Source organism: Microtus pennsylvanicus, chromosome 9 (assembly GCF_037038515.1).
Source record: "Microtus pennsylvanicus isolate mMicPen1 chromosome 9, mMicPen1.hap1, whole genome shotgun sequence".
NCBI classification, from domain to species: domain Eukaryota; kingdom Metazoa; phylum Chordata; class Mammalia; order Rodentia; family Cricetidae; genus Microtus; species Microtus pennsylvanicus.
In genome coordinates, this window is record NC_134587.1 from 3,885,266 (window position 1) to 3,900,193 (window position 14,928).

A 14,928-nucleotide genomic window follows, 5' to 3' on the forward strand; every position below is an offset into this window, starting at 1 on the left:
TGGTAACTACATAGCCAACATATTTCAGTTCTTTATATATTTAAGGACTTGTCATGTTTAAATCTCAGTCTAATTCTCCCCAGTCAAGTGAGATTGCCTGTACTTTTCCCAAGCCCTTTAAGCTGCCCACTAGCTGCCGTTTGTCTGACATGAAGTCTTTTCTCGGGAGCACCTGAGGCTTTAACTCTGACCCCAGCACCTGTCTTCGTCTAGTGCAAGGCTGACCAAACACCTACACTGCCCAGGTCAGCCTTCCCGCCTGTACTGTCAAGGCCAGCCCTGACTCTTTCCCATACACCGCAGAGGTCACAGGTTCCCTCTCAGAAGCAGCACGCACGCTGCCATCTGGGTTCCATCCCTCCATCACCAGCCATGTGTGTGGTGCTCTCAACTGACTTCCGTTATTATCATTCTCAGCACCGGAACAGCTTGAAGGCCACAGGGACCTCTCCTTGCCCTAACCTACAGACACCTTCCTGACTTCATCTTCACGTCTGCTTTACGGTGCTGTCCACGCCTGCCTCTTGTCTTCCCTACTTTACTTACAGTCCCCAAACCACACCCTTTGAGGCCAGTTCGTGCCCCCAGAGCCCCACCATTGGGTATCCACTATGATGCTCTCTCGGTGAGCTCTTACATAATTCTGTGCTGATGACTCTTCCTTGATGCTAATCTACTCTACTGAACTGCTCTTTGTGAATGCCTCCAAGCACCTCAAACACAAGGTATCTGCAATTAGTTTTTCCCCGTGCCCTGGGCTCCTCTGCGTCACCTGTCTACCACACACAAAGCTCTGCGTGTCTTCACAGCCTGCTTGTAGATCCCTCTGTTTCATCACTATCTCCTACACTACGCAGTCCTCGTTGGCTCTGGGACAATCGAAGTGTCTTTGCTGTCTCTGGTTTGAGGCCCATGGTTACTGGAACAAACACATGCAGGGAGACTATAGAATAACAAGGTGCACACACAAATACACCCGTGGGCTCCACAGTCTGTTATTAAATGCTTTTGATATTAGCACTTGGGAGGCAAAGGCAGGCAGACCTCTGAGTTTGAGATTGGCCTACTCTACATGGGGAATTCCAAGTCAGCCAGCATTACAAAGAGAAACCTGTCTCAAGAAAGACAGATTGTAGCTATAGGAACAATTTTTTTAAATTGAGAGATAATTTTTAAGAACTAAATAAAAAATTAGTTTACAATGTTTTAACCAATTATTAAAACATGCATGTGAGTAAAATTTACTTATTTAACTAGACAACAATACTTACCCTAGCCAAGAGTTCAAACTCTGGAGCAAAGTTCTGGCAAGGTCCACACCAAGGAGCATAGAAATCAACCACCCAGTGAGTCTTCCCCTCTAAAACCTTCTCGCTGAAAGTCTGAGGTGTTAACTCTGTGGACGCTTGGGGCAGAAATCTGCAGTAAGGGGACCACACATCATTTCTCATTAGACAGAAGCAAAGCAAGCAGTCCACGGCAATCCCACAGGCCTTCCCACGTGAGCAATGCACGCAGTCTACGGCAATCCCACAGGCCTTCTGACGTGAGCAATGGTTCAGAGGAGAGTAATGGAGTGACGCTTGGTTCTGCCTTCATAAAACGGCCTGTCCAAGGCTTCAAATGCTAGAATTCTAACTCACAGGAAACTGCGCACACGAGAATACCCTGCTCTGAACCAGTATTTGTCAATAGCACGCAGTACAGTTACTCACCCGAGCCCCCAGCTTCTCAGGGAGTAAGCGTCCCTATTCCAGCCGTTGTAACTACTGAAAGAAGGAAAGAGAATACAAAGCTGTAGACGGATATTACTGGATACGGTCAAGAAACAATCTTACTGTAGCAATTAAAAAAAAAGTGTTGACTAGTTAATGTCACCGAGTGTCTCTTCCCAGAAAGTATATTAAGAGTTATATGACTTCAGATATATTTTTCTTAAGTACCCTCCCCAATTAACCCAGAACTGTACGTGATTTTGTGATTCTCCATAGCTAATTCTTGCATTTTTTCCAAGAAATTCATGGCTCAATCTTTACTTCTCAATAGTGATTGTGTTTTGTTTTTTGAATACCTACTTAGTATAGAATGGGTGTACACTAGGGCAGTACACAAAGTCTGATGTGGTGAGTTCCTTCTCTGCAACAGGATGGTATGACTTCTTCCCACCAACTGTGAGGACCACTGCAAATGATGCAGGCCAGGACTGGACGGGAGCGGGGCCAGCCAGGACTTACCAAGCCTGAGTTCTTCCTCTCCCAGCTTTACTATTCAGTTCCCTCCTCATCCTGTGTGGGCTCACCCAGTGGTGGCCTCCCAATCACATATGCTGGGCTAACTGTATAACCAAGGATTTTAAGAGATGTCTTCAAATTTGAGAGAATACTTACTGGTACTGATAAGCTTTATTTGACTTTTGGGGATAAAATCTTATCTCGGGATATCTCTGAACATTTTCTTGGGTACAAAAAGAATGATACTGTTGGCAGTCCACACTGCCTACACTGATCAGTCCAGTCAATGTCTACAAAAGAACAAAGTCAACACACGGGTCAATGCTGGAGTAAAATTCTCTGTAACTTTAAAGTACAAAAAAAAAATTATGTGTATGAGAGTTCTGCCTGCATCTTGTGTACCATGTGTGTGCACTGCCCACGGAGGGTAGAAGAGGGCACGGGAACCCCTGGATCTGGAATTAAGATGGGAGAGAGCACTGAGTTGTCTCTAAGAACAGTCAGTGCTCCTAACTGTACAGCCCTCATGACAACTTTTGTATGTGTTAATATACTTTGAAATTTTTATAGTAATTAAGAACGTCCCATAGTTATTGCAGATGAAATAACTGGCTCGTTTACCATGTGGGAAAATATGCATTTCAAAATTTCAATGCCAGTAGCCAAAACATAATCTAGTACTTTCAAAAAATATTATTTTTTAAAATTGTTTTTATTGAGCTATATACATGTTTTTCCTCTCCCCCCCTTCTATCCTCTCCCATGGTCCCCATGCTCGCAATCAATATTTTTTTCTATTGGAGGTAAGCACTGTCTGACTCACTCCGTTTTTATCAAATACACAATCTTAAATGTTAGGATACAATAACTCTCTTTAACTCCATTTATTTTTATTTGAGGGATAAATAAGAACTACTGATTTCATTTTCCATTCTAGTATTTAAATAATTTGCTTTCATTCAGTATTTTATAACACTGTTTATAGGAAACTTATATAAATGTCTCACTGTTTGAGCTTATGTTCTGTTTTGCTTAGTTTTAGTTTGTCTATTTTAAAGACAGAACGGGCATCTTTGTGTCCAGGATAATCTTGACTCCTGATCCTTCTGGGTCAGCCTTCTGAATGCCAGCACCACCACACTTCCTGACTAAGGCTGCTTATTTTTAAGACCCACAATATTGTGAGGAAATGTTATCTGTAAGCTCTGAAAATAAAATGACAGAAAAATGTAAACAGGAAATGCAGATGACCTCGGGGCTAACACTGGCAGTATTTTGTCAGAAGCATATCAGATGGTTCAGTTAGTAGGCTGGGACAGCGATGGGTCCTAACGATTCAATCAGGTCTGTACAAATCATCCACTTAGGTTTAAAGTAACTGAAGCAAGCATGACGTTACTGTACCCGGGCCATCCGCTTCCACTCCGGCAGGAGAACCTGGCAGGGGTGGCACCAGGGAGAATAGAAATCGACCATCCAGACTTCGTCATGCTTCCTCTGTTTGACTAGCTCATTGAAAGTGGTGGGCGTCAGAGAGACCACTGAAGGGTTTCTCAGATCCTAAAAAGAAAAAGAAAAAATTATTATATATACCAAGTTTTTCATGTACTTCTGGCTAGTTGCTGGGGTATGTCATTTAGAAAGTTCCTATTTTAGAGAAATCAAAAGGACACTTAGATATTTAAAAGAAATCTATCATGAATTGCTTTAAAAAGTGAATTACCAAATTTATTAAGTTTGGATTTTGCCCATCATTTTTCTTAGAAGATATATTTTCACATTAGCACTGGAATCCCCGTAGGCTGGGAAAAGAGGTATCTTGGAAACTACATAAGAAGAGCATATAATCAAGTTCTGGGAGTAATCCCGATAGTACCCAGGCCTGTTAATGCTACTATTATATACTAAACATATACAATAATATGTTTAGAAATAACCACCTAATTACTAACACAAAGCCTACTACTATTACTTTTTGATATTTAAATAGAGGAGCTATACACCTTTCTTGAGACTGTATATTCCGAATGCAGTTTTAAGAGAGCCCCAGGCCTGTATCACAGTAATTAACACACTAGTTTTACTAGGACAGCCATTAAAACAGGAGGACAGAAGGACACCACAGAGTAGAATGGACACGAGTGGTCAGAGCCCCTGTAATGACCAGTCAAGACTCAATGAGCACCATGGAGATGCTGTGGACGCAGGCACACGAGTGGTCAGAGCCCCTGTAATGGTCAGTCAAGACTCAATGAACACCATGGAGATGTTGTGGACGCAGGCACTTCCGTGCCAACAATGCCAAAGTTTCTTGCAGAATGCCTGGCCTTCTGCATTGAGAGGAAACAGGCAAATGGTGACAGGCTTCACGGGAAATTCTCATCTCACGTATTTCAGTAGCAGTGTCTCCCATATACAAGACACCATAGTAGGTAACAACAACAACAAAACAGAACCAAAGGCTTATATTAAAAAAAAAAAAGTTTTTTCACAATCTTCTGGCACAAAAATAGTAAGTCCTAACAAAGTATCCAAAGTACACATGCAAACAGAAAGACTTCTGGCCAAAGCCTCTAGCTGAAAATACCTCTATGAACTCCAAGATCTGTTCCGCAGAGTGGTGCCCTTCATACTCATGTATGCTGGACTGGTTGAATACCACTGTCGTTGGATAAGCTTGGATGTTATACTGTGAGGAAGAAGAAATTCATACATTTTACCCATCTGTTTCAATTCCATACAAATCATTTTAGATTTTTTATGTTTATGGGTGTTTTGCTGGAATGTACATATATGCACCATGTGCCTCTTGGTGCTGCAGGAGGTCAGAAGCGGTGTCTGATTCTGGAACTGGACTTACAGATAGTGTTTTCATCATGTGGGTACAGAAAACCGAACCTGGGTCCTCAGGAAGACCCAGAGGTAAATGTTCCTAACTGCTGAGCCATTCTCTATACCCTTTAACAGGACTGTAAAAATCTACTGCTGTCTTCTTGGTGATGGAAGAGAAGAATGTACGACAAATTTAAAAAAGGCTGCACATTAAAGCTGTACTGATGGAGCTAATCATTATTAAAGTCCAATGGCACCAAAACACAGGAAGTGAGCCAGAGAAACTGATTAGTAAGCTCTTCGTCTATTTCAAACTAGGAGGGAAGAGACTGAGAAGACCCATGGGTCACTCTGTCCACGACAGTACTGGGGTCATCCTAAAGGGCAATGAGCACCACCGTAAAACAGCAAGAATAAATGAACACAACTGTGTTTTGTATTTTTAGTGTCATGCTCTAAGAAAATGGTCATTTTATTCTTTACTCAAGAGTTCTTGTAGTGTAAAATATTTAATTCTCTCTTCACAGTTTACATGGGCACCAGCCCAGGCAGCATTGTGTAGTTTTAAGGTTCAAAATGATTTCCCCACTTATGGACATGTAATCCGCTGTACCTGATCTATGGCTCCTCAAGTTGGTAAGAACATATTAGTAATTCTAGAAAAATTAGCAACATTATGAAGTTTTGAAAATGTGTGAATTCAAAGCATTTATTAGGTTAAGAGACTAGCTAAAACTTGACAAGTTCATATTGTCTGTGTGCTCTAGTCACCCACAATCTCACTAGTTAACATTACCAAACCTACCTTACAGACCTGGTAAACCAACTGGAGGATGTGCATGAATGAAGGCTTACTTCAGGTGAGTGTACTGTATTTTTAACCCTTACACTTTCCTTGTTGATAACGCAGTTATTTGATATAAAATATAGACAAACCAAATGGTTCAAGATGAACTACCGTTACTCATGATGATTTTGCACCTTTGGTTGGCATCTACTTTCCAAATTACATAAAGGACAAAAGATACTAATAGCTCTTTTATTTATTTCTTTAAAACACAAACAGTTCCCCCAACTTACTTTAATTTCAAACATACTAAAACTACGAGAAAAACCTCATAAATACCTACACATTTTCCCTTACTAGTGACTAATAGTTGTTAGTCACACTGACTTGTTGTTGACACCGGCTTCCTTGGCCCCACCCCTCGGTGTCAAATCTGCTGGTATTTAAACCTCACTTCCTCTCTATTATCTCCAAGCAAAACACTGTACTGTTTTGAGTATTTAAAGACTTTTCTATGATTTTTATCATACTTAATTGCTGCTATATAATCTGCCCTTTTCCTTCTATATTTTATTTTTTAAGATTTTGTCTTTCTCAACACCGGGGCTTGAGCCCACGCGTTAGACATGTGAGGTAAGCGCTGCTGCCTCTGAGCCACACCCCACTGCTTATCCACGTGCGGAGGGATGTGCCAGGATCCACCGCACTACTCTGAACATTGTTACCACGTGCGCAGGGATGTGCCAGGATCCACCGCAACACTCTGAACATTGTTATTTATAAGCTGCTTCTGTCAAAGGGAAGGTAGCAAAATTTTGATGTAATTTGTATTTTCTTGAATAGTGAAGCCAAACATTTACCTTCTAGTATGTATTAAGAAACAGGTTTTCGGGGGCTTGAGAGATGGCTCAGTGGTTAAGAGCATTGCCTGCTCTTCCAAAGGTCCTGAGTTCAATTCCCAGCAACCACATGGTGGCTCACAACCATCTGTAATGAGGTCTGGTGCCCTCTTCTGGCTTGTAGGCATACACACAGGCAGAATATTGTATACATAATAAATAAATAAATATTTAAAAAAAGAAACAGGTTTTCCCTTGTCATTTTTTTCTTTAACATTTTAGTTTTTGAGTTTAAAGATTCATATACCACTATGAATTCACATAGCTATGAGTACCATCCACTCGTGGCTACTCTTACATCATCTATACCTCTCCATGTCTGGTTCACTCCTACCCTATTCATAACAACCAGAGTATGTTTAATATACAATGTCATCACCCACGTAGACATACTGCCACTTCCACATCGTGAAAATGAGCGGTTCTTTTAAACCGGATATCATGCCTGCTCAAATCAAACTACTCAGACTGACAAGTAAAAAGAAATCCAAAGAATAAACCGCAGACTACTAAAACTTAATATGTTACAAAAGTACAAAGACTTAATTAAAGAAAACGGAAAATTTTGGAAGTATTTTATGACTCAAATAAACACATGCCTGAATTTGGTAAACAAAGTTGCATACAGTCAGCCATCTACAGATCTATTTACAGTTCAACTACAATTACTATTTTGCTGAAACTGTTTCATTATTACTGCCATAACAAGGTTGTGTTAATACTGAACGTCTTACCATGCTGCAGAGTCCTTCGTGAACTGTGCAGTCTAGTGTGCCAACTTTGAGCTGGCCATAGAGCAGCGTTGATGCCTTCCGTAATTCTGGCAAAAGAGCTCGACAGGGCGGGCACCACTGGAAGAAAGGAGTGAGCATGAGCGAGAGAGGACGAGGAAGGGAAGACCTGCACTGTCTCCGCTGAGTGCCGTGGTCTGTCCCTCAGCACCTTCTGCCACAGCCTCGTCCTGGGAGCGCCCGGAGGAGCAGCAGGGCCTCCAGTTCTAGACTGATGTTCCAGTTGTCGAGGGGATGGCTTTTTGAGATGACAAATAAAAACAGCTCACCGGGGCAAAGAAGTCAACAAGCCATGGTTCCTTGTCACTTGCAGGGAAGTTCTGAGGTCCAAGCGTGGTAACATGGGAATTAACACTTTCTTTGGCAAAAGCAAGTATATCATATAGAATCTTCTTTCCTATAAATTGAGAGAAATTAAAGTACGTGGTCTCTTTGTATGTACGGAAACATTCTAATTTTAGTACTTAAAATTAAGAAACAAGAAGGCCTATGGATGACTGGCTCTGGTGGGTTCCTGTGCTCCACACCCTCTCCTAGGCTTGCTGTGCTGGGAATCCCTTCTACTGGGCATTCTTCTGTTTCCTGAACTAAATGACAAGGCCTCTGAGGAATGCTTTCTCACCTCATAAATACAATAATCCCTTTAGTAGTCTCTTGAATTTGAAATATGTATTACAAATTGTCCGGTGGAAAAATGTACTTGATTATTTGAAACTTAATGTATCTGTTTTAGAATGGGCCACCCTCTTCCCAACCCCTATGTGTTTCTTTTTCATATTCTCAGACTTGGCAGATTGTTACCCAGTTGCCTAAATGAGACCACCCAGAGGATTCTTCCCTACTTGTTCCCCTATGGTTGTGTCCACTCCATCTCTTGCCCTAGCCCTATGCCCCCTGCTACTGCTGTAACAGCCACACTAGTGAAGTCACCCTTAGAAAGCAACAAATACCAAACTTAAGTGCATTCAATGTTTGCCACAGTCTGAAGAGCATGCTCTGTGGCTTGGCAGACGACTTTTCTTAACTATGAGACTCCATTTTCCCTAAGTACCTTCTGACTTACTCAGCAGTCAAAATGAAGGTGAGCACTGAGTCAGACACATACCTACTGTCACGGTTCAACAGACAGGACAGGTGAAACGACAGCAATGTTACTCTCCTGCCTGTTCTCTTTAGTGCGGTTTCCTGAACTGCTTCACAGTTTTCTTTCTGAGCACCCTGAAAGGTGGTCCTGATCACTGGTTCTCCTGTTTCACTCACATTAACTCATATTCACTCAGGTCTTTACCATTAACACACAACTTAATGTCTTCGTTTTTGGCTTACATTTCTCTACTGAAACCAAGGTATATACTCAATTGTGATCTACACACTCTACTTCCTGTCGACGCCTAATCCTTCCTCACTAAAAGGTCCATTACTCCAAGTCCAATTCCCTACATAAAATTAGGACAATTACAGGACTCCTCTCTTAATCCCCTATATACTAACAAAAACTAAATTATACTGAGTTTCTAAAAGGTTTAAACCTGTCTACTGACCTCTTAGGTACCATCTAAGGTACGGCAGTCCTACCCAAGTGACCAGGCAGCTTCTGCTGTCCCTTCTAATATTGCCTCCTACCTACCCTGGGCAGTGACTGTTCTAAAACCAAGTATCTCCCTGTTTTCTCTTAGGATGAAATTCCAGTGCCTTTCCCCAGAAGATCAGAGATCATCTTTGTCTTAGTCTTCTGTCAACAATGACCTTTCCCATCTTTGAAGTCCTGCTGGCCTAAGATCAACAGGGTTTTCTTCTTATCTCAAGTCTGTAAAAAACCGACTGTGTTTTATCACCTCCTCTACTGGGCAGCCATTGTCTAGACTTTACATCTGAACGTGGCGATTGTTCTTTCAGGGCTTCCTCTAATCTCAGAAGATTGTTCTACCTCAGTTTCTTTGTCAGTACAATCTACACTTACTGAAGCTCAGTTTCCTTCCAAGACAGCTCCAATGCCATTTACTTCATGTCAAAGTGACCACCAGAATATGGGGCTGTGATCCCATGTGTTACTTCTGACTTGCTTTCTCATTTTCAGGTAACTTATTCTGGGATTAGTCAGCGAGCACACTGTTAGCAATCTAGACTGCAGCACACAGTGAAGAACCAAGGCCTCTGGCTCCATGGAGCTTTCTGATTACCCCTTCATCTACCTTGACTGCAGTGTCACAGAAACTAAGATGGCTGTTCCCAAACGGTTGTTATCTGGGTAAAGGATACTACTCCACACTCAAACACTCAACTTCTAGAGACTTGAAGAGAACGCAGAAGGTAAAGTACAGCTCACATCATTTCTATTTTGTTCTAGTCTGTCTATTTTACTTGGGACACAGAGGCGCTGAGTGCAAGGTGCAGTATAGTTATTAGCAACATACAGGGACATGATTACAGGCTCAGTTGCTTCCTACGGTAAGACAGTAAGTCTGGAAGGGTAATTTGGGGTTTGCTAATATCTGGAGGAGCGGAGTGACTGTAACTCAGAAGGCAGAGCCATGTGCGACAGCACAAGGACTGAAGACCTCGGTATGTTCAGGAGTCAAAAGTGGGTGAAGCTAATCTCCGTGGAGGGGGGCAAAGGTGGGTGCTGAGGCTACGAGAACAGGCAGAAAGAGGTGTGAAAGCACCCTGACCCTGCAACAACTCTTAAAGCGTTCCTAGACATGCCTGACATAGTCCAGGTGCTGGGGACAGAACAGTGAGCAAAACAGACAATGCCACTGCTGCTATATGAGGAGCCTAACACTCATTCTCCAGAAGATTCAAAATGCAGAGCAGTGGCATGGGTGCCGAGTGCAGACAAGAGGAAGAACAACTGCAGACAAAGGAGGTGATGGATCTGAAACAAGGCAAAGAGAACAGAGAAGGTGGGGAACATTTCATAGGTAACGTGTCACTCCAACTGGGCAGAGTGTGTATGTAATCTTAGCACTACAGGGGCCAAGGTAGGGAGCCTGCAAGTTCAAGGTCAGTTTGAGCTTTAGGTACACAGAATTCAGGTCAGCATGGCTCAGAGTATAACCTACCTTGCTGTGAGGCTCTAACAGAGCTTAGAGTCCTAAGTTCAGGTCTTAGAGTTAGTCACTTGTGTGTGCCTATGTTGGGGGCAAGTTATTCAACACTTTCAACTTCAGTGTTCTTCTTCACTGGGAGCTGTGATCTGACAATGCTGTCCTGTGGTCAGGGTGGTCCTGTCACATCTTTGCCCAGGGGTTCTTGGCCTTCCTAATGCTGCCCTTTAATACAACTCCTTATGTCCTTGTGACCCCCAATCATCAAATTATTTTTGTTGCTACCTCATAACTGTGATTTTGCTACTGTAATGAATCATAATGTAAATACTTTTAGAGACAGAAATCTGCCAAGGGGGTCACAACTCACTGCTTTAAGCTAAAGGACCCTACTTCTGTAATTGCTTTAAGCAGCTAAGCAGTTCATGCTCAATTCACACGCTCCCACTGACCTATGACAAGGACAAGTCCCCTGGATCTTGTTCAGATTTACATAGTGGCCACCGAGCATCTGTCATCTTCTCCCTAGAGAGCTCTCCTGTCCCTATCACACTGTCGTCCAAACTTCTTGAGAGCATAGCTACTGTCGTTCGAATAAGAATGGTCCTCATAGGCTCACATATTTGAATATTTAGTTTCCAACTGATGGAACTGTTTGGGAAAGATTTGGAGGTGTGTCACTAGCGGTGGGCTTTGAGGTGTCAAAAGCTCATACCAGGCCCAGTCTCTTTCTTCCTCCAACTTGTACATCAGATGTGAACTCTTGGGGTATCTCTAGCACTGTGACTACCAACCTGCTGCCTGCCCCTTGTCATGATGGTCATGGGCTAACGCTCTCAACTGTAAGCAAGGAAATTAAATGCTTTCTCTTTTAAGCTGCACTGGTCATGGTGTCTCTTTAGAGAAACAGAAGAGTATCTAAGCCAAGAGTTCCTGTCTTGCAACTCTATTACCTCATACTACGAGAGCAGAGATAACAGGGGGAGGCCAAGAAAGAAGCCTCTGTTGAATCAGTGTCTGTTACTCATCTAACTGCATGTCTTTCAGAACATCAGACAAAGCAGTTAATGAAGTCTGAGTTCTCAGGCAGGCAGGGCTACCGGTTAGCTGAGAGAATGAATGAGGGATGGGGAGATGGAAACCACAAAGGGTGCTTGCTTTGCCAATAAATCCCCACACGGTGATGTGCCACCCTCAGATGTTTAGCTGAAATAGTTATCAAAATGTTAAAAAAGACCTTTAAAAGAATAAGCATAAATTAAAATATCTCTCTACATATTTGCTAGTGAGAGCAAATTCTTGACAATAATTGTGTCCACAAAATACAAATCACAGCCAGAGTATTTCTATTTGAAAACTAAGATGCATTTCTGTGACTTTCCTAGTCTCACTGGGATGGGTGGTCCCCAGGTGGTGGCCTTCCTGGAGGAAATGTGTCACCACCATAAACTTTACAGAGTTCAAAGCCTCATTCCCAGTGTGTACAGTTTCCCGCTGCAGTTCAGTCGTGAGCTCTCGGCTATCTCTGCTGCAGGCCTGTTGCTGCCTTGTTTGCCTACAGTGGTAATGAATGGCCCTTTACCCCTCTGGAGTATAAGCTCAGGTAAACCCCTTATCCTAGAAGCTGCCTTGGTCATGGTGTTTCAGCACAGCAAGAGAAAAGCACACTAACCATGATGGATCTCATACTCTTTGGTTCCTTGTCCTTTAAACACTGCTAGACAGGGCTGGAAAACGTAGAGATCAGAGCAGATGCCCGGTGCAGAGGAGCAGTCAAACCTTCCAACCTGGAAAGTAGAACACTGAATTGGATAAAACACATTTTATACAGTTTTTTAAATATCCATACAACTATCTCCAAATGACATTAGAAGTCAATGGGCTATAAAATAAAGGGACAGGAATGGTTCATTTACAAAATTTAATACTGAGTTCAATAAAGAATGCTTCCTAGACAATTTAGAAACCTGCAAGAAATTCCCAAGAAAATGAGAATTTCTTTAAGAAAAATATTCTTGAAAAGAACATAGGGGCTATTTCATTTTGTGGTAGAGCAAAGGTAACTTTGCAAGCGAGGCACTTCAAAAATAATGCAGAAAAAGGATGTTCCAGTGTCAAAGAAAATAGCACAAATAACTCAAGCAAATGATAGACCAAGGAGGGAAACGTGGTATTTAAGACAAAAGAGCCATAAAAAATAATATATTAACAATCATATGACCAGGAAGAAAAATGAACCAGGACTATGAACAGAAAGTAGAGAAGAATGTGACTCAAAAATTACATTCAGAGGCCTGGTGAGACAGCTCAATAAATAAACTGCTGCCGGACAACCACGTGGACCTGAGTTCAGTATCCAGTATCATGCTAAAAACAACACAGAGAGCCGGGTGGTGGTGCGCGCCTTTAATCCCAGCACTCAGGAAGCAAATCAGAGGCAGGTGGATCTCCGTGAGAGAGGCCAGCCTGTTCTACAAGAGCAAGTTCCAAGACAGGTTCCAAAGCTTCAGAGAAACCTTATCTCGATAAACAAACAACAAAAACCAACAGAACAACAAAGAGGCCATAGCTTGAAATGCAGCAAGGAGAGGTGTATGGAGAGTTTGAGAGAGGAAAGGGAAAGAAGAAATAATGTAACTGTAATCTCAAAGATAAACAACAATAAACCTGGGACAGTGATTTGCACCTCTAGTCCCAGGGGTGAACAGGTAGGGACAAAAGGATGGCTGGGGCTTATAGCTCAAGTGGCAAATCAGGTTCCCTGAGACACCATTTCAGAAATGAGATTGACAGTGACTGACATACAATGCTGACTTCTAGTCTCCACACCTAGTCATGTACATAGGACTTTATTCACAATTATTACTATTTAGGGAATGCCACTAATAAGTATCCCTTTCATCAACACTACAACAGACTCTATAAGTCACACACAAGTATTGACAACTAGTATCATATGCAGCTCCTCAGAATACAATAAAGTGCAATCAAGACAAACGACGGGGAACAAATATATACATGGACAATGAACAAAATAATCCACGCCTTACTTAGGAAATGTAAAAGGAAAGGAAAATGCTCTGCAGTGGGCATGGTAGCAGAGCCTACAATTCCAGGAGTCAGGAGAGAGGTGGGGATGAGTTCCGGGACACTACAGCTAGGTCCCATTTCCTTAAAACAAAGCAAATGACAAGGTGAACTAACAGACCAACATCAGGGGCACAACAGTAAGGGTCTAAGCATTAAGTCTCCACACCAAAAGATATCGGTAAGAAAAGTGAACACGCACTTCCAGGACCACAGACTCTTGCGTGGTCCAGGATGACCACGAACGTCTGACCCTCCTGCTTGGACAAGGACCACAAATCTGCACTACTGCAAGGTTTATGCACTACCGGGATCCAGTTCATAGCCTCATGCGCACCGTGTGAGTGCTCTACCAACCAATTCCATCCACAGATACTAAAGCTATTTGTGCAAAGAGAAAAGAATTGACAAACCTTTAGTAAAATAAACAAGGCAGACAAACAAGGATGCCCACAAGCTAGGCAAAGTATAGTTTTCCTTACTTGAATATGCTCATTTTTAAGCAGAGTTTTCAGTTTTTTCAATTCAGGATCATTTACATTTTCATTTTTTCCAAAATGAAAAAACACGAGCCAGCGATGATGCGCCAGACGATCCTGACGTGACAAGAAGGAACAAGGTCAGCAGAGGGCGAGGATCCAGTGTTCACTTCTCTGACATAAAATAAACGCTAGCTACCCTCCTTTGTTAATTCAAAGTCTTCTCTAAATCAGTCACTGTTCTCTTGAGGTCAGCAGTAATAGCGCTCTAGAGTACATGGTAAGAGATAGGTCACTGGGTCAGAAAGCTTAAAGCAAGGGCTGTTCCGAGAAAAGAATATGACTTTAATAACTTAAGACTTGGGAAGGGCTGGAGAAATCATGTTTTAGGTTTAATAAAATATTTGGTAAAGATACTCCATCCAGCGCCAAGTGATGAACAGATTAAAGGGGCTGAGTCTGCTACTGACTGCGCACTGTGAACACAATCGGAAGATGCTCCCTAATCCCAGTGAACAACAGCTGTGCTCTCAGACCGAGGCTGCTTTGTCATCTGTATCCTACCTTGCTGGTCCTCTCAAAGCTCAGTTTCAAGGATGTAAAGATCTTTTGAATTAGAAACACTGCAATTTCTGTAATCAGAATTTTCTCCCAGAATTAACCAATATATAATCCTTCAAAACTGCTATTTTTGATTCTCCCTAGCAACAAATAAATTCTGTTGCTAACTTATTACGACCTGCAGGGTTGTCAGCATTTATTGTTACTGTAAAAG

General features: G+C 42.2%; 1 protein-coding gene across 2 annotated transcripts in view; it reads right to left on the reverse strand.

The window, feature by feature from the left end:
- Dnajc10 (DnaJ heat shock protein family (Hsp40) member C10) overlaps positions 1–14,928 on the reverse strand; it is a 37,945-nt gene that overhangs the window by 4,356 nt on the left and 18,661 nt on the right. For both annotated transcript variants that reach the window (XM_075984746.1, XM_075984745.1), the window contains exons 12-20: positions 14,157–14,270; positions 12,260–12,374; positions 7,810–7,937; positions 7,484–7,600; positions 4,819–4,920; positions 3,636–3,791; positions 2,388–2,521; positions 1,716–1,769; positions 1,272–1,419 (exon numbers count right to left, since the gene is read on the reverse strand). In XM_075984746.1, the coding sequence (XP_075840861.1) occupies positions 1,272–1,419; positions 1,716–1,769; positions 2,388–2,521; positions 3,636–3,791; positions 4,819–4,920; positions 7,484–7,600; positions 7,810–7,937; positions 12,260–12,374; positions 14,157–14,270 (1,068 nt within the window). The remainder of the gene's footprint in view (positions 1–1,271; positions 1,420–1,715; positions 1,770–2,387; positions 2,522–3,635; positions 3,792–4,818; positions 4,921–7,483; positions 7,601–7,809; positions 7,938–12,259; positions 12,375–14,156; positions 14,271–14,928) is intronic.